The sequence below is a fragment of the Pseudophryne corroboree genome, chromosome 6, assembly GCF_028390025.1.
Source record: "Pseudophryne corroboree isolate aPseCor3 chromosome 6, aPseCor3.hap2, whole genome shotgun sequence".
In the NCBI taxonomy this organism is placed as follows: domain Eukaryota; kingdom Metazoa; phylum Chordata; class Amphibia; order Anura; family Myobatrachidae; genus Pseudophryne; species Pseudophryne corroboree.
In genome coordinates, this window is record NC_086449.1 from 25,713,212 (window position 1) to 25,738,221 (window position 25,010).

Sequence of the window (25,010 nt, forward strand, 5' to 3'; positions counted from 1 at the left end):
TTTAAAGCCTATGTTGTATCTCTCTTTCCAGCAGACACAAGTGTGCAGAGGTGCAAAGACCTGCTGTTTAGTAAATTGTCAACTCAAGCGGAACATGACCCGTCAACAGCTCCTCCTTCAATTTTTTCCACCACTGGGGCTGCAAGGAAAAGGATAAGATTTCCTAGCCCACCTGCTGGCAGTGATGCAGGGCAGTCAGGAGCAAAAGCGGACATCTGGTCCAGATTGAAGGACCTGCCCATGATTACTGACATGTCTACTGTCACTGCATAGGATTGTCACCATTGAAAGAATGGTGGAGATTTATAGGAGTACAGCATCCAAGTAGGCACATCAGACAGTCCATACACTGGCAGGAAAAAGAGGCAATTTGGAGGCCCTTGCACAAACCGGCTTTATTTTACATAAGTTGCCCCCCTCCAGTGTGTACTCCGAAAGAGTATTTATTGCAGCCGGTAACTTTGTCAGCAATTGGCATAGGCGGTTACTTCAACTACATGTGGAGAAGATGTTCATCAAAATGAATTATTAATTCTTCTGGGAAGACCTTTACCAGCAATTGCCTCCAGAAAGTACACAGGGACCTGTGATGGTGGATTCCAGTGGGGATGAATTAATACTCTGAGGAGGATTTACACAGTGAAAGGGGTGAGGAATTGGACGATGAGGAGGTGGAGATCTTGCCTCTGTAGAGCCAGTTTGTGCAAGGAGAGATTGATTGCTTCTTGTTTGGTGGGGGCCCAAACCAACCAGTCATTTCAGCCACAGTTGTGTGGCAGACCCTATCGCCGAAATGATGGGTTTGTTAAAGTGTGCATGTCCTGTGTTTATACAACATAAGGGTGGATGGGAGGGCCCAAAAGACAATTCCATCTTGCACCTCTTTCTTCTTTGCATCATTTGCTGTTTGGGGGAACTACTTTTTTTAAGTGCCATCCATACAGAGACACCGATCATTGTCTGATAATTTTGTGTTCCCATACAGAGACGTCTTTGTGATTGTACAGTACACGGAAAGACACTGGCTAAAGTGCTCAATGCAAAGTCATTGTCTGACCTGAGCACTAAAGGATACCGGCTCTGAGGTCAACACAAGTAATCCAGAATTGTTCCCAGAGTCACTGCACGGAGCTAAGGGGGAAATGCATGAAACTTTGTACAGAGTGGTGAAGAGGACACGTGTAGACATTGTCATTAGAAACCAACCTCGCACTTATTAAATAAATTCTATAAGGCGATAGCTAACTGCTGATTGGTTTTCTCCCCTTAAAATGCTACTATGTACCTGTATACATCTATGCCAATATCTGCTAAAAGCCCCAGCTAGAAGAAAAAAAAAATAAAAAAGTTAGGCATCCAGTGGCAAAATTAAACTAATAGATCATGGGACACATCCCCTACCCTAATGTCAAATGGGGCCCCCAACTATTTAGTGACCCTCCCCATGTGTCCCTAATTAGACTTTGTAGTTAAAAAATAAATAAATAGTGTACCCCCCAGTGCCAAAAGAAGCTCCCACCTCTTTCCAGAGGACAGTGGAGCATGGGTCCCACAGGGGGGGGGGGGGGGGGGGGGGGGGGGGGGGAAGGCCTAATAAGTAAACTATTCCTCATAGGTTTAGTTCTGAAGCCACTTGCAGGGCATTCTGGAGGACAATTGCAGAAGTTATAGCAGTAGTTAGAGTGCTGGGGAGAAAGAGGGAGGGCTAGATTGAGGTCTCTGGGTCTTGTATAGCCTGTTGTCTGGTGAGATCAATTTGTATTGGAGAAAGTCAGAGTTCTCCCAAGTCCTGTCCCAGTGTGTAAGTAGTACCCCCCCATTGATTTGGACATAATACCCTCTGAGCACACACCTGCACTTGCACTGTGCAGTCCCATAGTAGCAGTGGGTAGGATAAGTGGGGGAGATCAGAATATGAAGGCCCACCCCACGGCTTAATACAGACCCAACTATGACCTCTGGCACTCGTTGTAGACAATATGGACACAGGAATTAAGATTGCAATGTAGCATTTTATTTCTCTGCAGCCTGTACACCAGCATGTCTCTTAATGATGCGTTTCACAGTCAGAGCAAAAAACCCAAGTAACACAGCCAGACTGAGAGACACAGTGGCCACCAGCACCCACTGTTCCAAGTGCCCCGACTCTGCAGTCATTCTGGAAGCCTGGACACCGTCTGCCCCAACCACCAGCAGAGGACCCAAAGTCACCGATCCATGTTCTTCTGTAGATGGGCCTGCAGAGAAGAGCATAGTTTTATTTTATTTATTTTTTTAAAAACCCACTACACCTAGCCTGGTGTTTTCACTAGGGAAAATGTGAATTAAGTAGTGTAGTATATAAAGACTTAAGTGGAGAAGCGACATTACAGGAATAATTTTTATCACTGCTTAGTACATGTCTGACCCCCTTTATCTCTCCAAGGTTTAAAGAACATCTCCAGTTTTCTAGACAGGAGGCTTGTGTATGTAGAATGGGCCGGGCAGCTAATCCTATCAATGTCCGTTACTCACCTGCTGCAATTTCTCTTTTGCCAATTCCTCTTGGAATCCCGCGGATGGGTCCCAGTCTCCTGCTCTGACCGGCACAGGTCCCAGCATCACAGCACTGGCAGATTGTATTGGGGCCATCCACAGCCACCCAGCTAAAGAGATAAGACAGAAGCAATGAGCCTGTGTTACAAGTCTGTATAGATTGTGTGTGGGTGGGGGGGGACGACACCTTTGACTGCACACCATAATCTTAGACATTGGAGATGTTGCCATGCCGAGAATTGCCAGGCAGCAAAAATACAATGCATGTGAACACTCAAAGCACCAGTGCAGATTGTCAAAGCGATTATGATTAACATTAAGCCATTAGAAGGGGCACTATTTTGGCAAGGTCTGGATAAATTGATGTGATGTTAGGGTCCATCTGATGAATATGAAGGTGAATTCCATTTTTTTGGCGAAATGTGTCATAAACCTCTTATATTCCAGGGTAATTGTAGAGTTTCACCATCTGTGCTTACAGTGGGCACTTACATTTACTTTTATACTGTAAAAGTACGTAGATCAAAGAATGCTGGTGCCAACTTATTCTCCATGTGGAAGCTACATTAGGTCAGCTGGATTAGTTTATGGCAGTGGTTCTCAAACTCGGTCCTCAGGACCCCACACGGTGCACGTTTTGCAGGTAACCCAGCAGGTGCACAGGTGTAGTAATTACTCACTGACACATTTTAAAAGTTCCACAGGCGGAGCAAATTATTTCACTTGTGATTCTGTGAGGAGACCTGCAAAACATGCACCGTGTGGGGTCCTGAGGACAGTTTGAGAACCTGTGGTTTATGGAATGCCACAAGTTCAGAAGGACCTAGAAATACCATTGATATAAAGCACCTGTGATTACATTCACTCCACATCCTGCATAGACTGGAAGCTTTTTATGGACATCCATTTATTAGGGAAATCTTAAATTACTAGAGATCCAATCGCCTTAGTCACTGTACAATTATGTATTTGTCTGAAAAGTTTCCCTCCTCACATCAAGATCCTTTCTTGTCCTAATATACAGGAGTTAGAGAACCTACAGTAGAACATCATCACCTGCTAGATGCCTTCATGTAAGAACAGGCCTTGTTGATTGGATCAGGAACCTGGGTGGCTGCAGCAGCTCTGAGAGTACAAGTGATATAGATCTGGTGGAGGAAGAGGATATAGAACTCAGGACAAAGGAAAGACAATCAATGTCTACAGCCACTAGCATAGAAGAGGCACATGGTCAGCATTATCTGCCATACTAGATCAGTAGCAAAACCCAATCCTCACCAGAGAGACATCCACCCCAGTGAAGCGGAAAGCATCAACCATGAACCGGAGCTTGTCTGGCTCAGGCCTTGGCGATACAAAGGCAGAAGAAGAATCTTCTTGCTGACCATCCACCAGGCACCTATAGAACACATTAGTTATTGGCACAAGGTGGTATCAGATAAACCATGAACAGTAACCTGTATAACATACCCATTGTTGGCAATGATAGCATAATTAGGGGTGGACTGGACATCAGGAGACAGAGTGGCCACACAGCTATCCACAAACAGCATCATAGGGACGTGGTTCTCAGTGTCCACAGATGCCTCTATGTAGAATATGTCCCCCAGCTGGAAGTCAGAGGAAGGTCTGGGTGCACTCCAGTCATCTGCAAGAATCAGAGGATTAGAAGAGGCCAGACCCAACACCATCATACTGAACCCCCCACCTCACTTACCCATCATCAGCTGCAAGGAGAATGACAGCCTCTCTTCTGAGGACACGGTGGTACTGAACGGAACCCATGTTGGCTTGATGGCATTGCTGCTCACATTACCATGTCTACACAGGATAAACAAACACCAGTGGTCCAGTATTATAAGCAGATAAAAAGCAAAGTTACCACTAAATGGAACATTTAAGACCAGCAACAGTAGACATGTTCCTCCCCTTACCCTCAGCATCACTGATTGGTTTGGATGCTGCTATAGCAAATCATCATCATCAAGTATGAATTCATGTGGGCAAAAGTATTCAGATACTTTACCCAACATACCATATGTGGTGCACCATGGGTTCTTGCACAAGATTTGTTCTACCCCGGCATACACTGTACTACAGATAAGGTCACACTGGCACCCTGGTGTACCCCAACCCCTAATCTAGGGTGCAGTGAATTGGTGGCACAGGATGCATGGATGAACTGCAAGTAGTTACCATAAAAACAAACCAGACACTCAAGATTAGCTTCCATGCCAATCAAACTCCTAAAACACCACTGTACCCTCCTTTATAGTAGTGTCCTGTTCTTTGCATGTCCATAATGGTTGCTCAAGTCCCCCTGTGGTGGCTGGCCACACCCTTTAACACTGCATTCCTTGGTGGGTTCTCCATTCCCTAGTCCGACACTGGGTACAGTAAAGCAACAATGCAAGTAACAGGCATTATCTGTACTATAGTAATGCTCCTTTTCTACAAGGAGAGAGAGAGTAGAAAATGGTTTTGCTTGGGTGAAGCCACAGGATCACACTTCAGCTGTGAGTGTTGCAGGACTCTAGTAAGAATACATCCCAAATAATTTCCTGCAAACTATTGCCAACTTGATACCTGTAGACATTACTACAAAGGAGGGACAACTCTATCTAGGCCACCATGCCGAAAATCCCCATTTATATTCCAGAACCTTGACGGCAGTAGCCAATGGATGAGACTAAGTCACTGGTGTAAACTCACCGGGGGTAGAAACACTGGATGGGAACCACAGCAGAGTTGGTCCTGGTGATGGGGACACCACTGGGAGATGTTGGACTGTAGGTCAGGGAGGTGGTGTAGATCAGCCAATCTGCCGTCATCTGTAGGACAAAGCAGACATTTCTCCATCATTCAGCCTGTAGACCCTGGTAATGCCAACTTATTCCCAGCTTGGTTAAAGTGGAAAAAAAGTTTAGCAGTCACATTAGTCAACTATTACCAGGACAGAACATGTGAGCCAGATGGCTCAGAAGCAAGCGATGGTAGAGGAAGTTCAGGTCCCGACTACAGTTAATTGCCAAGCAACACTTTTCCTGTGTATTTTGGTCCTCAAGAAACATTAACAGTCCAATGTTTTAGTTATATCCATGCTTGAGCAGTGTTAAGTCACCTCACCTATGTTTAAGAACGACTATCCATAAAACCAGGACTGTTAGCGCACCTTGATGTTCATTGTTGGGTACCCATAGTCTGGAGGGCCTGATACATTTCCTACTTCGTCTCATCATACCAGCCCATTAACTGGAAAGTCACGAATTACAGGTTCTCTAGCTGCTGAAAACCAGGTGAAATGCAGGTCATGATGTCAGCCAGCCACAGAACCAGTGTGATTTACGAGTGTCCCAGTTTAAAAGGACAGTATGGTAAGCCTGTCCCTGCTCAGCTTCTACAGCAGCTAGCATGATGGGTAGCAGTTCATTAATTGCTATTGGTGCCTCCGCCACTCAGTGTATGGTTTGATATATTTTCCCTTTTAGAAGTTTTCGGAGTCAGTGGGAGGGTAACTACCCGATCCAAATACGTCCCACAATAAAGACTCATTGTCCTGCTATAGAGGTCATTGCTGACAACTGAAGGTTATGACTGCTGGGGGTGGCATGTTACCAGTTACAGAGCACCACTATGACCGTACACAGCTGTAGATGTCTTGGCTCAGAGGTTAGAACCAAGGAGATGGCTTCAGTACAGTCTCCCTACAAGGGGGATCATGGGTGGGATGTAATTGTGGCTGACATCAGAGGTGCAGGATGCAGGCATATATATGACTTAAAGGGGCAATCACTTACAAGGCATGGGTTTGCCCCTTTAAAACAAGGCTCAAGATCAGCCAGCATTCCACACCTCCAACGATCTTGAACGCCATTACATCCCACCACATCCGTGGGTTAACCATCGATCAGCAGCAATGGTGCCATCAAGTTTCGTGGGGGCACACACCGCTGCTGAGAGATACAGTAGGCTCCTACTTCCATAACAATGGGTGGATATTCACTGCTGGAGTAGCCTCGGCTACTAAACATTGATAACACTTTTGTATGAAGAATAAGTTATTGGGCATACAGTATGGCGGACCCTCATATGCAGGTGTCCCAGACCCATATGGTCCCCTGTCACTTGCAGAGCAGCAGTGAATACACAATGTGCATAGATAGAGAAGGCAAACAACCCCACCTGAATGCATGGGGGAGAAGTGATATCAGTGCACATACCCGGCACTGATACCACTAAAACCCATAACACCAGTTCCTATATCTGCCCCACATCTCAGCAGGCTGGTTACCATTTCCCACAGAATGTAGCACTGTTCTGTAATACATATTACATGGGAGCTTCCTGCCCTGGCCACCAATAGTGAGCAGCACTCAACCAACACAATCCATCTGCTAATTACCACCACATTGTTCATCAGTGCACACCCGGCAGGCTCCCTTCCCACTGGTGTCCAGCACACAGTATAGGCCTTAGTAGTTACCAGAGCCCTGTGTAAGGGAAGGTTCATGAGGCCTACACTCAGGGTGCACCAGTTACAGTATAGGCAGATATATTATACTACACAACCCATCAGTAGGAAGTGGAACCCCATGCCTCAGTTACTCCACTAACACATAGTAATAGACAGGAGACAGGGACACTAGGAGACAGCCACAAGGCAAATAAACACATCACACCAACGTAGAGCACAGTCCATCATTACCTGTACTGCGTTCCCACACTCCTGGAGGCCGATGTTGAAGAAAACACTGGTATCGGTGCTCTGGGGACCAGGACTGCAGGACTGGGGTCCTAAACTCAGGTCTGAGGCCTTCACCAGCTTCCCATTACCATACAGGTCTCTCATCACAGTCACCACCATCACGTCCTCACCACACTGCACACTGATAGGAGAGTACTGGGGTGGTGCCAGCTGTCTAGACTGAGCAGCTCCCCCATTATTCCTAACAGGGGACCCCCATCCTGACACTGGCTGAGCAGCCCATCTGGAAGACCCCAGGCCAGACACCGGCTGAGCAATCCATCTGGGAGACCCCAGGCCAGACACAGGCTGAGCAGCCCCCACATGAGACACTCTAGGAGAGCCCCTCACAGAGTGCTGGTGACGCCTCCACCAATCATCTGACTGGCGTCTAACCAAGAAACGTTCCCCAGCACTGGCCAATCCTGAGCCATAAACCAGAGCCACCAGCAACAGCCAACTCCACCCCACACACATCCCCATTCTGCCTGCAGGACAAACAGCACAAGGCCAGGAGTGCAGGGATCAGCCATTTATACCCCTCCCTCTGCTGCTAATACCCCCACCTGGGGCAGGTAATGAGAACACTCCTGATCACTCCTCTCATCACATGCAGCCACCTAATGAGGATACAATACCAATACATATATGACACAAGGCAGATAACCTTTGTATGACAGGGCATTATGGGACTTGTAGTTCCACAACAGCTGGTAAGATAACTATTACATATATCTGCTTTGCAGCAAAGTAAGTTCTCTGCCCTCAGTTTCCAGAGTTTGCTGAATGTTATAGTGTCTGGTGCAGTTACTAAAAACATGCAGGAACAGCTCCATAAGTGATTATAAATAGGCCCCAGCACAATTCCATGTTACTGTGACATGTTTATAGAGTGTAAGCTTGCGAGCAGTGCCTTCCTACCTCTATGTCTGTCTGTTATTACCCAGTTTTGTTCTATAACTGTTGTTCTAATTGTAAAGCGCAACGGGTTACGGAATATGCTGTGCTATATAAGAAACTGTTAATAAATAAATATGCTCAATTCCATTCAAGACCCATTTGCATTGCCAAAAGTTTTGATACTAGGTCCTTCAGAGTTTTGAGAATTCTAACTTTTTACACATTACGGCAGACAGTGTCCCCCTTATTACACATTATGGCAGACAGCGTCCCCTTTTTACACATTACAGCTCTGCATACAGATAGTATACACACATACATAAAAACAGTATATACATAAATACAAGCACACACATACCCAGACACACACACACACACACACACACACACACACACACACGCACACACTATTCTCCTCTCTCACTCTTTTTACATCCACTTACCACAGTTGTGCTGGCCAGATCTTCAATAGCATGATCCTGTGTAGCTCCGCCCCCTTAGTGTAGCCCCGCCCCTTTTCGGTCGAACGATCACTGACACTCCTCTCCCTGTCACAGGGGAGAGAGAAGGCTTCATGCTGCCGGTGCTGCTGCGGCTGCCTGTCAGTGTGACAGGGCAGGCGCAGCAGCAGCAGGGAGGGACAGGACGGCGCTTCAGCTGGGATGCAGAGTAGTGAAGGCGCCTCTCCTGCCCGGCGCCTACCTGCTCTGCATCCCTTTGCTGAGCGGGTAGCGCCGGGCCTGCTCACTGCTTTTTTGTGGGGACTGGGGACCAGCAGTATTATATAGGAGGAGTACAGTGCAGAGTTTTGCTGACCAGTGACCACCAATATTATCCGTTCTCTGCCTGCAAAACGCTCCATATCTGTGCTCAGTGTGCTGCATATATCTGTGCTCACACTGCTTTATTGTGGGGACTGGGGACCACCAGTATTATATAGAAGGGGTACAGTGCAGAGTTTTGCTGACCAGTGACCATCAGTATTATACGTTCTCTGCCTGAAAAACGCTCCATATCTGTACTGCATTGTAGTATATAGTAGGAGTACAGTGCATAATTTTGCTGACCACCAGTATATAATATATAGCAGTACGGTACAGTAGGCCACTGCTCTACCTACCTCTGTGTCGTCAAGTATACTATCCATCCATACCTGTGGTACATTTCAGTTGTGCGCAGTATATATAGTAGTAGGCCATTGCTATTGATACTGGCATATAATTCCACACATAAAAAAATGGAGAACAAAAATGGGGAGGGTAAAATAGGGAAAGATCAAGATCCACTTCCACCTCGTGCTGAAGCTGCAGCCACTAGTCATGGCCGAGACGATGAAATGCCATCAACGTCTTCTGCCAAGGCCGATGCCCAATGTCATAGTAGAGAGCATGTAAAATCCAAAAAACAAAAGTTCAGTAAAATGACCCAAAAATCAAAATTAAAAGCATCTGATGAGAAGCGTAAACTTGCCAATATGCCATTTACAACACGGAGTGGCAAGGAACGGCTGAGGCCCTGGCCTATGTTCATGGCTAGTGGTTCAGATTCACATGAGGATGGAAGCACTCATCCTCTCGCTAGAAAACTGCAGTGCCACTCCTAGATGGGCCAGGTGTTTGTGTCGGCCACTTGGGTTGCTTAGCTTAGTCACACAGCGACCTTTGTGCGCCTCTTTTTTTTTCTTTGCATCATGTGCTGTTTGGGGAATCATTTTTTTAATCTGCCATCCTGTCTGACACTGCAGTGCCACTCCTAGATGGGCCAGGTGTTTGTGTCGGCCACTAGGGTCGCTTAGCTTAGTCACACAGCCACCTCATTGCGCCTCTTTTTTTCTTTGCATCATGTGCTGTTTGGGGACTATTTTTTTGAAGTGCCATCCTGTCTGACACTGCAGTGCCACTCCTAAATGGGCCAGGTGTTTGTGTCGGCCATTCGGGTCGCTTAGCTTAGTCACACAGCTACCTCATTGCGCCTCTTTTTTTCTTTGCATCATGTGCTGTTTGGGGACTATTTTTTTGAAGTGCCATCCTGTCTGACACTGCAGTGTCACTCCTAGATGGGCCAGGTGTTTGTGTCGGCCACTTGGGTCGCTTAGCTTAGTCACACAGCTACCTCATTGCGCCTCTTTTTTTCTTTGCATCATGTGCTGTTTGGGGACTATTTTTTTGAAGTGCCATCCTGTCTGACACTGCAGTGCCACTCCTAGATGGGCCAGGTGTTTGTGTCGGCCACTTGGGTCGCTTAGCTTAGTCACACAGCTACCTCATTGCGCCTCTTTTTTTCTTTGCATCATGTGTTGTTTGGGGACTATTTTTTTGAAGTGCCATCCTGTCTGACACTGCAGTGCCACTCCTAAATGGGCCAGGTGTTTGTGTCGGCCACTTGGGTCGCTTAGCTTAGTCACACGGCTACCTCATTGCGCCTCTTTTTTTCTTTGCTTCATGTGCTGTTTGGGGACTATTTTTTTGAAGTGCCATCCTGTCTGACACTGCAGTGCCACTCCTAGATGGCCCAGGAGTTTGTGTCAGCCACTTTGGTCGCTTAGCTTAGTCACACAGCTACCTCATTGCGCCTCTTTTTTTCTTTGCATCATGTGCTGTTTGGGGACTATTTTTTTGAAGTACCATCCTGTCTGACACTGCAGTGCCACTCCTAGATGGGCCAGGTGTTTGTGTCGGCCACTTGGGTCGCTTAGCTTAGTCACACAGCTACCTCATTGCGCCTCTTTTTTTCTTTGCATCATGTGCTGTTTGGGGACTATTTTTTTGAAGTGCCATCCTGTCTGACACTGCAGTGCCACTCCTAGATGGGCCAGGTGTTTGTGTCGGCCACTTGGGTCGCTTAGCTTAGTCATCCAGCGACCTCGGTGCAAATTTTAGGACTAAAAATAATATTGTGAGGTGTGAAGTGTTCAGAATAGACTGGAAATTAGTGGAAATTGTGATTATTGAGGTGAATAACACTATGGGATCAAAATGACCCCCAAATTCTATGATTTAAGCTGTTTTTGAGGGTTTTTTGTAAAAAAACACCCGAATCCAAAACACACCCGAATACGACAAAAAATGTTCAGGGAGGTTTTGCCAAAACGCGTCCAAATCCAAATCACGGCAGCGGAACCAAATACAAAACCAAAACACAAAACCCGAAAAATGTCCGGTGCATATCACTAGTCCTGACGCTGTCTGATTATCTGCACAAATGTGGCGATTTACCATGGCAGCAACACTGTGCTGTAATTTCCTATCTGAGCTCCTGGCGCTCCCAAGATGCACTGGTCCTCCTCCCCTTCACACCCCACCCCCAGCTTAGGCTCTCAGTTTAGTTTTTGGCCTTGCGTACTGGCAGTCCTTTCCGCCAGTGCCGGGAAATGGACCGGAGGGTGCTAACATGTACCTCAGCAATGTCGGGAGACTACACTAGACCACCAGGGCATTAACATACTGGCATTTGGGACATACTTAACAGGCCAGGGTACTGGTGGCGTACGTCAGCAGAGGAGGTAAGTGCTTTCCCAGCGGCCCCTCCCCCAGCCCAGTGCGCCATTCCGCTGAGGACTTCCCTCCCTGGGCTGCTGCTCCTACACTCTTCTCCCTCAGAGAGAAGGAGAACTAAGGCGATTGAAACATGGATGGACTTTTTAAAAAAAATCTTTACCCATGGGGCAACAAAAGAACAAAAAGCCAATATAGGGATGCTGCGTTCTATGTGAAGCTGCTTTAGAAATAGCCATTCTCACCTCTAAAGCTTCGGCTTCTTTAATAGCATCCCGTCGCATTATTTGGCTCCATTCATAAAAAGCTGATTCTGATTCCAAAAAGGCTCTGGAAGCACTCCCGTACACAGGAGAGAGACTCTTTGGCTTAGAACTAGACCAGATTTTCTCTACTCTGGCGGTATCAAAGACTGCTTTCCTGCCCTCAGCCTCCTCTCGGCCTAAGACCTCCTTTAGGCCCTCCAAGAGTTTCTCACTCCACCAAGGCCTCTAAACCCAAAGCCAAGCAGACCTGGGCTACCAGAATGTTAGGGACCCATGTGATGAAGTCACCTGGCCGCAGTACATGGGCCCGCATATTTGCGCAAATGTGAGCTAAGAACTTCAATTATACTCCATATTAACTGTGAGGGTTTATTTACATAATTTTTACTATCAGTGTTCTTAGTGCTAGCAGTGTGCATCTGCATCTCTCTTCCTCCAGCATAGTATTAGAAGCCTCAGCATGATAGCACCTCTTGATATCTTTAGTAATAGGATGTGCAGTGCAGGTCCCCCCCCTTTTTCATGGGCTACCAGATGCCTGGCTACCAAGACTGAAGATAAACCTTCAGCCTGATTGTGCAGGCCCCCTCCTTGGCGATCCCAGGGCGGAGGCGCAGTTTGCACAACATTGGCTTTGGGTCACAACGGATACCTGGGTGCTAGAAGGGGTCTCTGATGGGCTATGCCCTCTCTTTCAAGAGAAGAACCCTCAGACAGTTTGTCCCCACACGCCCTCCAATGAAACCCAGCCAGGATCAGGCTCTAAGGGTGTCCATTCACTCCTTACATCAGTCAGGCATGATTATTCCAGTTCCAATGGCACAGAGAAGACAGGGGTTTTATTCCACCCTCTTCCTAGTTCACAAATCCAATCTCAAGTTACTGAACAGGTATCTCAGAGTGCCCAGGTTTCAAATGGAAACCCTCAAATCCATTGTCCTAGCTATGCAGCTGGGGGACTATATGGTCTCACTGGATATTCAGGACGCCTACCTTCATGTACCCATAACACCGTCACCATCAATACCTTCGGAATACTTCCCTGTCTAGACGACATACTGATCCTGGCACATTCACCAGAGATCCTCAGTTACTATCTACAGATAGCCATATCTCTCCTACAAAGCAGGGTTGGATAATAAACTGGAAAAAGTCCTCTCTGGTCCCAACTCAGAGAATGATTCATCTGGGAGCTCTACTAGACTCCCAGGTACAGATAATCTTTCTGCCCTCAGACAAAATTGCGAAGTTGTAATTCCGGGTGCGCACACTGTTACACAGCCAAAGGGTGTTTATTCACTCGCCAATGCAGACTTTAGGCATCATGGTCTCCACCTTCAACAGTTCCTCTCAAGGCCTCAGTTCCACTCAAGGCCTATTCAGCACCTAATATTGACCAAATGGAATGGTCAACCCAAATGGATAAAATCACAGATGATATCCCTCTCATCCGGAAGTCTGACTGTCCCTTTCATGTTGGTTACAGACCTCTCACCTCAACAAGGGTCACCCATTTTAGATCCCAGACTGGGTTCTTCTAACCACAGATACCAGTCACTGCAGTTGGGGTGCAGTGACAGGCTGTCACACCTTCCAGGGCCGTTGGGTTCCAGCAGAAAGGGACCTACCAATCAATGTTCTGGAGTTGAGATCGAGTTAGAGGGCTCTCATTCTGGCTCAGGACATCCTTCAGGAATGTCCAGTCCAGGTCCAGTCAGCTAACATCACAGCGGTAGCTTATCTCAGCCATCAAGGAGAAACTAGCAGTGTCTCGGCAATGGTAGAGGTGGCTCTAAATCTCTCCTTGGCGGAAATCAATCTCCAAGCAATTTCCAGGGTCTTCATACCAGAAGTGCTAAATTGGGAAGCAGACTTCCCCAGTTGCAAGGACGTTCATGCCGGAGAGTGGTCTCTGCATCCAGAAGTCTTCCCGATGCTAGTGGACAAATGGAGCCTTACACAGGTGGATCTTATGGCCTCCAGACACAACACAAAGTGCCAATTTACGGGTCCAGTATGAGGGATCCAAACTCGGCCTTCTTGGACGCGCTGTCAATAAAGTGAAACTTTAGCCTGGAATACTTTTTTCCCCCAGCATCACTTCTTCCCAGAGTGCTTTGCAAGTTCAAGCAGGAAATCGGCTCTGACATTCTCATAGTCCCAGCCTGGCCCAGACACTGCTCATTCATGGATCTTCACAGTCTGTCCATAGACAGCCCAGTTCTGTTGCCTTAACAACCAGACCTAGTGTCTCAGGGTCCCTGTCTACATCCAGACCTTGCTCGACTGTCTTTGACGGCGTGGCTCTTGAGTCTGCCCTCCTAAGGTCTAAGGGATTCTTTCGCTCAGTGATTCACACTATGCTATGAGCACGAAAACCGACTTTGGACAGAATCCATTACAGAATTTGGCATACTTACGTTCAGTGGTGTGCTCAGCAGAATTTGGATCCTTATAAATTTAGTATTCCCAGAGTTCTAGCCTGTCTCCAGGTGGGTTTAGATTTAGGCTTGCACATAGCTTCCCTAATGGTACAGGTTTCAGCTCTGTCAATCTGGTATCAAAAGAAGATTGCTCTTTTACTGGATGCCCATACCTTTATGTAGAGGGTAATTGAACTCAGCCCCCCTTTGTGCCTCCAGTAGCCCATGGGGATTTGACCCTGGCTCTACGTGCTTTGCAACATTTGAACAATTGGAGGCAGTTGACCTCAAATGGTTAAAGGCCAAAACTCTATTTCTTTTGGCCTCATCAAGAAGAGTATCTGACTTGTCAGCTCTTTCCTGTCGCTCGCCATTCCTTATGTTCCACCAGGACAGAGCAGTCCTGAGGATGAAGCGTGGCTACCTCCCAAAAGTAGTTTCCAGCTTTCATATCAATGAGGAAATAGTGATGTCGGCCTTCCAGTCTCCTGATTTGTCTATAGGAGAGGCCTCTTTGGATGTTGTCTGGGCTCTCAAGATTTATGTCGACCGTACGAAGGATAGTAGAAAGACTAATTCACTCTTTATCATCTATGGATTATATAAGCTAGGTTGGCCGGCTAACAAACAAACTCTGGCCAGGTGGCTTCGCTTAACTATCTCACAGGATTACACGCAGGCTAACAGCCCGGCATCAGATACAGTGTCTGCTCATTCTACTCGCTCTGTGACACCTTCCTGGATGGCCCATCGTGGAGTGTCTGCAGAACAACTATGCAGGGTGACTATATGATCCTCAGCCCAAACATTTCTTAGGTTCTACGCCTTTGATACATTTGCTTCACAAGATGCTGCATTTAGACTCAACGTTCTACTTTTCACCTAGGAAGCAACGTTATCCTTCAGCTTAGAGAGCGTCCCCTCCCTTATTTGACTGCTTTGGGACATCCCAGCGTAAACCCTGTGGATGATGTGAACTCCGAAGAAGAAAATAAGAGTTATGGCAAATCTTACCTCCATTAACTCTTTTTCTTTGAGATTCACAGCATCCACAGGGCACCCTCCCTAACGCACCTAGCTGCATGGGTCATTTTCTCGGTCACCAGTTTCCATCTCTTGAATGTGAGAGTGTGTTTCCTGTGTGTACCTTTTTCTTCCTTCTCTCTTTTCCAGCTCCTGCTTGGGCTTCTTGACAAAACTGAGAGCCTATGCTGGGGGTGGGGTGTGAAGGGGAGGAGGACCAGTGCATCTTGGGAGTGCCAAGAGCTTTAACTGTTCTGGTGCCTGCATCTTCTGGATTCACCACCACACCCAGCGGAAACCCTGTGGATGCTGTGGTCCTCGAAGAAAAAGCGTTAAGGAAGGTAAGATTTAGCTTATTTTTCCAGTAAAAAATTGGTACAGATCAGGTAAGGGGCCCCCACTGGTAAAGGGTGCGTGGCCTCGGGTATAGAGTTTCTACACTTTTATAATAGAACAGCCGATATATTGGCCAATGTGTACCCAGCATTACATAACAGTAACCAGGCAGCGCCGATTGGCACCTTGCCCCCAGTGATATACAAAAGATAAACTTTAAAGTGTACAAACCAGCCGACTACTCTGCACTCTCTGAATTCTCCTCTGTCTGCACTGACGCTAGCGTGATGATGTCATTGGTGCAGACACTGCGGACAGTCACGGAAGGTGGAGGGAGGAGCGCCGGTCAGTAACTACAGCACTGCGGGAGTCCATGTGTAAGAGATCCAAGTACAAATATGTGTCAAAAAATTTCAAAAATGTCTTACAGCGGACCCAGTAGAGAGAGAGACATGTAGCCGGTCCATGTACAGTCAACTATTATATTTTTAACAAATATTTTTTCCCCTTTAGAATGTAAGCCCTCATGAGCAGGGACCTCTCCCCTCATGTGCTTACTCTTCTTTCACTTAAACCATCTTCGACGGCACCAAATCCCTCAGTTTTCTGCCGCCTCAGTGTCGTCTGCTGATGCAGAAATGTTCATATCCCCCGTACTTATCCTATATTGTCTTCAACTGTAAGTCGCTGATTTCCTGCTTTGCCTATTTCATTATGTACTCTGTTACTGGGCGCTGTGGATCCCTTGTGGCGCCGTATAGATAAAGGATAATAATAATTATTTCACTGTTGTAAATGTCCGGTATAACCGACATTTCAATATATCAATGTGTTCAGCTTCACTGGTCAATCCTATGTAGCGTCTTCCCCTCCTTCTACCAGGGGTTCTTCAAACTCCAAACTGTGTAGAGATATCTGAGTGCTATGCAAATAGTCCTACAGTACCTTGGCATCAGGTAGGTATACAGATGAGAAAATGTGTGTGTGACTATGGCTACTAATTAGATAAATGAAAGGGTTTCCTGGTAGGTTCCACACGTTAGGTTCCTCACGTTAGGTTGCACATCCACTGACTCATCAGGACTGGCTGCATATCCTGGGGGGAAGGGGGCTTCTCATTGACTCATGTAAGGGGGAATAGGGGTCCTCAGGGACTGTGTCATACAGAGGAGGGGGAGGGGGGCTCCATGTCCTTGAGTCAGGAGGGTGTTTGTATGAGGAAGATACCAGGTCTCTTGGGATTACAGGGCACAGAGTACTGGGTAGGGGCCTGAGGTTACTGGCCATGGAGTTCAGAGGAGATACCTGCAGATTGGGGGTGCATGGTGTTTAATGGAGGAGGTACACTGCCGGCACTGCCTGTGGAAGTAGTTCTGGTGGGCAGTCACCAGCCGGACTTGGCTCCTCTGAAGTGTAGGGGGTGGGGGATATCTCACCGTCCAGAGTCCAGTCTAATCTCCTCCAGAAGCAGTGGCAGCAGTGATCAGGAAGACCACACAGCGTTGCAGGTTAGGAGGATGTTGCTTTCATGGGGCTACGGAAAGTTTGGGTGGCGGCAGAGAGGTAAGTATAGTCTATGAGTGCTGGACTCTGGCCTGTGTGCTTTGCACACCCTGCGCCCATGATATCTTGCATATTACGGAGAGTGGCTGAAATTTTTTCAGTGAACGGAATAGTTACTGCAGATTACACATAGGGCAGAATACACCAATGCTAAAAATGTGGCCAAACTTCTGAAAATTCAATTTTTCAGAGGTTTGGCTGCTTACCACACATACACCAAGCTCCGGAACGCGATACATTCTGGAGCTTGGGTGTGGCGGACAACACCATCTATAGATGGCGTTATCCAGTAGAAGTTTATGGGCTTCTATCTGTCTTTCCCCCTGAGAGGGATCCAATCGGATCACTGGACACATGCTCAGACGGACCCTCGGGACCTAAATCCGGAAGTCCCTACACCGTAATGGACCCTGGGTGTACCTACACATACTGGGTCCTACTGTATATAATATGTATATTAACATACTGTGCCATCACCTAAATATCCCTCTTTGTTGGTAGAGCTTAGACTTACAGCCCTCAGACAGCATGAGGACACCACAGAAGACAATCGGGGAGAGGAAGGATTTGAACTTGCTCGTGCAGCGGACAGGGTAGATCCGGCAGCTTGGCCAGAGTTTATAAACAAGGTCTGACTGACCATTGGGAGTTGAAGTAACGGTCTTGAAGCGGGAGCCGTGCTGTCGTCTGAGAAAGGTCTGGTGTGCAGGCAACGGGAGGCTGCGGTAGATGAAGCCCCATGTGGCTGTCATTGAGGAGAGACAGCCCCAACCTCACCTTCCCAGTGACTGACAGCCCACTGGAGGAAAGCAGCATCCCCGAGGAGGTTGGCAGGGCAGAGATCCCGCTGACAGATCTGACAGGCGGCAGCTGTGTCACAGAGACCCGTGATTGAGGACACTGTTGCTATGAGCAGTGGCGTAACTCCCAAAGACAACGGAGACATTTGCCGCCGGGATCCAGCTGTCAAAGGGGCCCTAAGAAAGAAAGGCCGAGGGGGCTTCTGTACTAGAAAATATCTATCTCCACTCATTTCATAGTGACTTGCTGCTGTCCAAGCTCAGAAACCTCCTTCAAAGACCCCATTCAGCTGAAGAGTCTGGAATGTGTTTGACAGCAGCTCAAAGTGTGTACAATGAGCCACAGCTCTGCTGCTGTGTCTTATATGAAGAAAGAAAGGAGAGCAGAAGTTGGTTTTAAGAAAATACACTAATTATTATAATAAAACTTTTAAGAAGGGTATTTCTCAGAGCTTGGAGAGAGATACAATTGTGAGAGATAAAGTGCCAACCAATCCAATCCTTTCGTTTTTCAAACACCTGGTACTTTATCTGTCACAATTATATCTCCGAACTTTGATAAAACCCCTCCTTAGGGCTCTATTTCTTATCATCTGCAGGACCCTGGTACTGTCACAGAGCCTACTGCGCATATATCTGTCAAAATGGCACGGAGCACTGCGAGCACAGTATATTCGATGACAGTATATTCGATGAGGGGTTAACATATGAAGAACGCCCCTCTTACCACATTACAAAATCCTGCCGTCCTAAGGTGCTGGGACAACAAATGGTTAAGAAAAACAATTAGAAAAACAAATCTGCTTTGTCACACGCAGTTCCCTGCTGCGGGGTTACTGACCACGCCTCTAGCATGCAGCTTCCCAGTGTTTCCTGAGTACACAGAGCTAATGCATATATACATTATTATGTTATCATTACTGTTTTTGGATATCCGTGATTCAGCACAGGTCACACTCTGCTATAAATGGTGCGGAACAGGTAGGTGGCATTGTGCCAGCTGCTGGCAGCAGACACAGGAGGGCTGATCCCAGGTGAGTGCTACCTGTCTGGTACCTGGCTGCTGTGTGCAGTGGGCGGCTCTGGGTGGGGTGTCAGTGAGGGAGGGTGAGTGCGTCCCATGTTTGGTGTTTAGATGCTGGTGAGTGTCTGTCACTGCAGTCATTCTACAAGGGCAGCACCTGGGGTAGATATCACATGGCGGACTGTCTGCTGTCTCAGGGGGTCCATCTCTTGGGGGTGCTGTCTCTTTCCTACCTGGTCCTCAAACAGTCATGGAAGCTGCTGAAGGGATTCGGGAACCATATTCTCTCCCGGTGGTGGAGGACTGACCTTAAGAAGTACGGAGGCTGGGCAGGTAAGTGGCCCTAATGTAACACATATACACACAATGCCATATATCCCTCTGATACTTACACACAGAGGGGCTGCAGCAGATGTTAGTGCCCATTTACTAAGCATGTTTTTTTTTGGTATTGGGATCAGAATACGGCGTGAAGCGAGTCTGTTCCCTATCGACGTACTTTTTAGCTTTCACAGTGGAAAGCTCTTATCTGAGTCCACATCCCGGGGGTGGTTTGTTGTAGTTTAATTGTTGCTTAATAGCAATTGTACTTATTATTGCGCACTAAATACTGTAACTGATATAAAACATGGGAGCAAGAGGGGTGTAGGCACCTGCAATATACGCCTGGCGGAAACCAGACGCACACGCGGGCAGAACGCGCCTCCAGCTCTGCATGTGGATGAGTGTAAGTTATGCGTGGGTGCGACTGTGGTTCACATGTGCGAGCTGTTTATGCGGCTCATTACCACAGGGACTGGCGTGGATGTGCGGCAAATTAACAGCAACTATAGATATAATGGTAAATTAAAGCAATACACCATCACCAGTTTGGTTTGAAATTATATATATATATATATATATATATACCTCCAAAATGTACGGCACTCAGAGACTGGCATAATAGATAAAGGTTTTATAGTCACGTCAAACGAACGTTTTCGGGGACACAGCCCCTTCCTCAGGACCACAGACAATAACAATGAAACAAGTGCAAACATATACTTAAATACCGTTACCGCTACTCACCTGTCCTGTATTCACTCATCAAAGGACTCGGCGCCGGCTAGCTGCAGTGACGCGCTTCCTCCACAGGCAGGAGCCGTTACCATGGTGTCCGCTGGAGTGCGTTCCACGCGGCCGGACTTCCTCCTTCCTGGTTCAGCGCGTCCTGCGCATGCTCTGCAAGCCGAGACCCAAGATGACAGAAATAGGGAAGATGTTACAAAAACCACATGCTAAAAACATATATTAGAAACAACTATAACATACAAATTACAAGTTAGTGTAAAGCCATCTGAATGAAGAATCAAGAGCACATCAATCAGCGCCTCTATACAAATCACACGGGTCATAAAGTATTCCAATTTATTTTTTCGTTAAGACCCCTGGGATAGATGGTTCCCAATCGCATGATCCACTGGGATTCTTTGATTAAAAGATTTTTAGGTCTATTCCCTCTCCGTAAGGAGAAAGGAATATGATCTATCATGAAATATTTTAAGGACGATAAAGGATGGCCCATCGCCCTAAAATGCTTAGCCACGGGTTGATCAATATCTCTGCCTTCCAAAGTGAGACGAATGGCAGAGCGATGTGCCGCCATTCTTTCACTGAATTTACGGATAGTCTGCCCGATATAGTACAATCCACACGGACAGACTATCACATAAACTATAAATGGAGTGCTGCAAGTAAGGACATGTCTGATCTCATACATTTTATCACTGTGAGGATGTTTAAATGATTTACATGCAATCAAATGACTGCATGTTGCACAATTCACACATCTGTAACACCCTGGTGGTTTGGTATATACATTGGGTGGCTTAGGTACCCCTACACCTGTAATGTCTGCATGCACCAGGCGATCCCTCAGGTTACTGCCTCTTCTAAATGAAGCTATTGGTCTAATTTCCCTAAATACAGGCAAGTCTGGATCAGACTTTACCATGGGCCATAATGCTTGAGTGGCTCTTCTAATGATGGGACTGGCCACAGTGTAATCGGATACCATCGGTAACACACCCTGGTTGTCCTTCCGGTGTGGGTGTAAAAGATCATTCCGTGACATGCCTAATACTTTAGATTTCTGTTCAAGTAGAGTTTTAATATCATAACCTCTCTCAATAAATTTAACAATGAGATCATCAATTTTACCTGGAATTTTATCAGGATCACTAGTGATCCTCGCAATTCTCATCATTTGAGATAATGGAAGGCCCCGTTTTAAAGATTCAGGGTGATGGCTTGATGACTGCAAGAAAGTATTTCTATCTGTGGCTTTACAGTGCACTTCGGTCTCAAATTTGCAATCTCTTAGGTAAATTTTCACATCTAAAAAAACAGCTTCAGTGAAACTATACGTATATGTTAGCCTAATAGATGATTGCGCACTGTTAATCCTTTGCAGGAGTTTTTCTAAACTCTCAATGCCACCCGTCCACAACATAAAGATGTCATCAATGTATCTGGTGTACCATAATACATTGTGACAAATGTTGGGATCCTCGAAGAATATGGCATCCTCGAACTCAAACATAAAAACATTAGCATACGAGGGGGCCACAGGAGATCCCATGGCACACCCCCGCAGCTGCAAATAATAGTTACCATCAAACAAAAAATAGTTTCGACGTAATGTCAATTCTAAGAGGGTCAAAAATAAATCATGGTTAAACTCTCTATCATCTAAAAAAGTATTGAGAAACTGGCGCATGGCACGTAGTCCCCCATCATGGGGTATAGAAGTATATAGACTTGAGACATCCATACACACCATTAAAGTATCTGAAGCAATGATATCAAATTTAGAAAGTTCTAGCAAAAATGACGTCGTGTCTTTAAGAAACGACTGTTTTTTTGACAATAATGGTTGCAAAATGCAATCCAACAATTGGGCAACTGGTTGATACAAAGACTCCCGTGCTGAAAGGATAGGACGACCAGGAGGTTTCGTCCTATCCTTATGCACCTTTGGGAGAGTGTACAAGGAAGGGATCTTAGGATATTGGACCCACAGCCTATTAGACACTTTGTTAGAAATTAACTGGTCATCACATGCTTTCTTAAGGATGCTTTTTAATTCTAGTTGATACTGATCTGTAGGATCTCTGGACAATTTTAAATAAACCTGCTCATCTGACAACTGTGACATTATTTCGGCTCTATATGTCCCAATATCCTGTATGACGATTGACCCGCCTTTATCGGCGGGCCTGATAACAATATCGTCATATTTAGCAAGATCCTGCAGAGCCTTCGTTTCGTCTCTGGACAAATTGTGCCGGATGGCACCCGGTGCCATAGTGAATCTTGAAACAGCGCCATCCAGTAGTCGTCCAAAGGTCTTTAGAGAAGCATTATTAGAAGGTGGATCATATTTAGAGCAGGATGTTAGTCTCAGAAAAGGGTCCAGAATAGAACTAGCTGATGTATCTTTTTGATGTTGAAAATGTTCTTTGAGTCTTAAATTCCTTGAAAATTTGTGAGCGTCTCTTTTCCAGTTAAATTCATTGTGTTTATTCGTGGGCACAAAACTCAGGCCTTTATTTAACACTTGGATTTCCAAGGGTTTTAGAACTCTCTGGGAAAGATTAAAGATTAAGTCTTCTTGGACTCTTGGTTTTTTCTTCCCCCTCTGGTTTTGGCCCCCCCGGCGGGTGGGAGGATGGCTTGTGGATCCATACCATTCTGACCCCTCTGCCTAAAGGGATTCTGGCTGAACGGGAGGTGTCATCAGATTCGGAGACCATGAAATCACTGTCACTGTTAGATGACTGATACTCCTTCCGTGAACCAGGATTTCTTTTTTGCCACGGACGTCTCCTGTATGGATTTTTCTTGCCCTGGTTTCCGTTGTCTCCTCCTGATAGCCATTTATAGACATGATTGTCGTCATAATCTCCATCCACACTGCGTTTCTTCTGTTTTTTAAACTTGATTAAATTCCTTTTATATTCGGTGTGTTGTGTCTCAAGTTTATCCAGCCAGTCCTGGCTAGATTCTGCTTCTAAAGTGTGCAGATGATCTTTCTCAAAGATGGCTATTTTTTGTCTGGTAATTTGTAACTCCCTGTTGGATTCTTCTATGACAGACACCATGAGATCAAATGAACACTTGTTCAAAATAGCGATCCATTTTGCCACAAAATCTGGGTTATTTCGTCCGATAGTGGGCACATTATGTACCCTAAACCCTCTGGGGATTTTGTGTTCACGGTAATACTCGGATAATGATATCCCATGTAATAAATAGTCCGTCTCACGACGTTTCAATTTCAACAACTGTTGATATAGATCCTCAGAGTAAACTAGTGGATCGCTGGAGGACATTTGATCGGTGAAGAGAATATTCTCTATTTGTGCTGCAGTGTAGCTGAAAGTAGCTCCTTGTGGTGGTGCAGATACAACACGGCACCCGTGTGTTTCTGTGGTGGAGGTAGATGATTCCATCTCATATATTGGAGCAATATATATATATATATCTATCAGTAAAGACACACACAGTCTGCTGCAGCAACACACGTGAAGGTCACAGAATTCTCCAAACAGTGGGTGTAATAACATATAGACCACCCATAAAACTAAGTGAAAAGCAATAACAGTGTTCAAGAGGATTTGTATAAATGATCAATTACGTCCATAGGTGCCTTGCAACTGGTGCAATGCTTGCACGTAGATAGGAATCCAATTCAGCCGGCACTCTCATAAGTAAAACAAATGCTCCGGTGTCCAGTTCAAAAAAGCATCATATACCTCCAAAATGTACGGCACTCAGAGACTGGCATAATAGATAAAGGTTTTATAGTCACGTCAAACGAACGTTTTCGGGGACACAGCCCCTTCCTCAGGACCACAGACAATAACAATGAAACAAGTGCAAACATATACTTAAATACCGTTACCGCTACTCACCTGTCCTGTATTCACTCATCAAAGGACTCGGCGCCGGCTAGCTGCAGTGACGCGCTTCCTCCACAGGCAGGAGCCGTTACCATGGTGTCCGCTGGAGTGCGTTCCACGCGGCCGGACTTCCTCCTTCCTGGTTCAGCGCGTCCTGCGCATGCTCTGCAAGCCGAGACCCAAGATGACAGAAATAGGGAAGATGTTACAAAAATCACATGCTAAAAACATATATTAGAAACAACTATAACATACAAATTACAAGTTAGTGTAAAGCCATCTGAATGAAGAATCAAGAGCACATCAATCAGCGCCTCTATACAAATCACACGGGTCATAAAGTATTCCAATTTATTTTTTCGTTAAGACCCCTGGGATAGATGGTTCCCAATCGCATGATCCACTGGGATTCTTTGATTAAAAGATTTTTAGGTCTATTCCCTCTCCGTAAGGAGAAAGGAATATGATCTATCATGAAATATTTTAAGGACGATAAAGGATGGCCCATCGCCCTAAAATGCTTAGCCACGGGTTGATCAATATCTCTGCCTTCCAAAGTGAGACGAATGGCAGAGCGATGTGCCGCCATTCTTTCACTGAATTTACGGATAGTCTGCCCGATATAGTACAATCCACACGGACAGACTATCACATAAACTACAAATGGAGTGCTGCAAGTAAGGACATGTCTGATCTCATACATTTTATCACTGTGAGGATGTTTAAATGATTTACATGCAATCAAATGACTGCATGCTGCACAATTCACACATCTGTAACACCCTGGTGGTTTGGTATATACATTGGGTGGCTTAGGTACCCCTACACCTGTAATGTCTGCATGCACCAGGCGATCCCTCAGGTTACTGCCTCTTCTAAATGAAGCTATTGGTCTAATTTCCCTAAATACAGGCAAGTCTGGATCAGACTTTACCATGGGCCATAATGCTTGAGTGGCT

At 46.1% G+C, this 25,010-nt stretch overlaps 2 protein-coding genes across 4 annotated transcripts in view; one reads left to right on the forward strand and one right to left on the reverse strand.

Moving 5' to 3' along the window:
• Positions 1–1,992: 1,992 nt before the first annotated feature.
• On the reverse strand, positions 1,993–7,792 carry LOC134935942 (zona pellucida sperm-binding protein 3-like). Its single transcript, XM_063930797.1, has 8 exons — positions 7,241–7,792; positions 5,248–5,366; positions 4,253–4,356; positions 4,006–4,183; positions 3,814–3,934; positions 3,592–3,683; positions 2,515–2,645; positions 1,993–2,237 (listed from the first exon to the last, which is right to left on the reverse strand). Exons 1-8 carry the CDS (start codon positions 7,760–7,762, stop codon positions 2,014–2,016), a joined length of 1,491 nt encoding a protein of 496 aa, XP_063786867.1. The 5' UTR covers positions 7,763–7,792; the 3' UTR covers positions 1,993–2,013.
• Positions 7,793–7,886: 94 nt separating this feature from the next.
• LOC134935943 (very-long-chain 3-oxoacyl-CoA reductase-B-like) overlaps positions 7,887–25,010 on the forward strand; it is a 197,837-nt gene continuing 180,713 nt past the window's right edge. The window contains exon 1 of one of the 3 annotated variants that reach the window (XM_063930800.1): positions 7,887–7,992. In XM_063930800.1, coding sequence (XP_063786870.1) covers positions 7,953–7,992 — 40 coding nt within the window. In that variant the 5' untranslated portion in view covers positions 7,887–7,952. Of the gene's footprint in view, positions 7,993–19,205; positions 19,442–25,010 lie in introns of those variants that run through there. The other 2 variants (XM_063930798.1, XM_063930799.1) reach the window with 2 other exon arrangements.

Coding starts and splice junctions, on each gene's coding strand:
- LOC134935942 (XM_063930797.1), bottom strand. CDS start 7,762: ATGGGGATGTGTGTGGGGTGGAGTTGGCTGTTGCTGGTGGCTCTGGTT. Junction 3,684..3,813: donor CTGGGGTGGATGTCTCTCTG/GTGAGGATTGGG, acceptor TTCCTCCACCAG/ATCTATATCACTTGTACTCT. Junction 2,238..2,514: donor CAAAAGAGAAATTGCAGCAG/GTGAGTAACGGA, acceptor TCTTCTCTGCAG/GCCCATCTACAGAAGAACAT.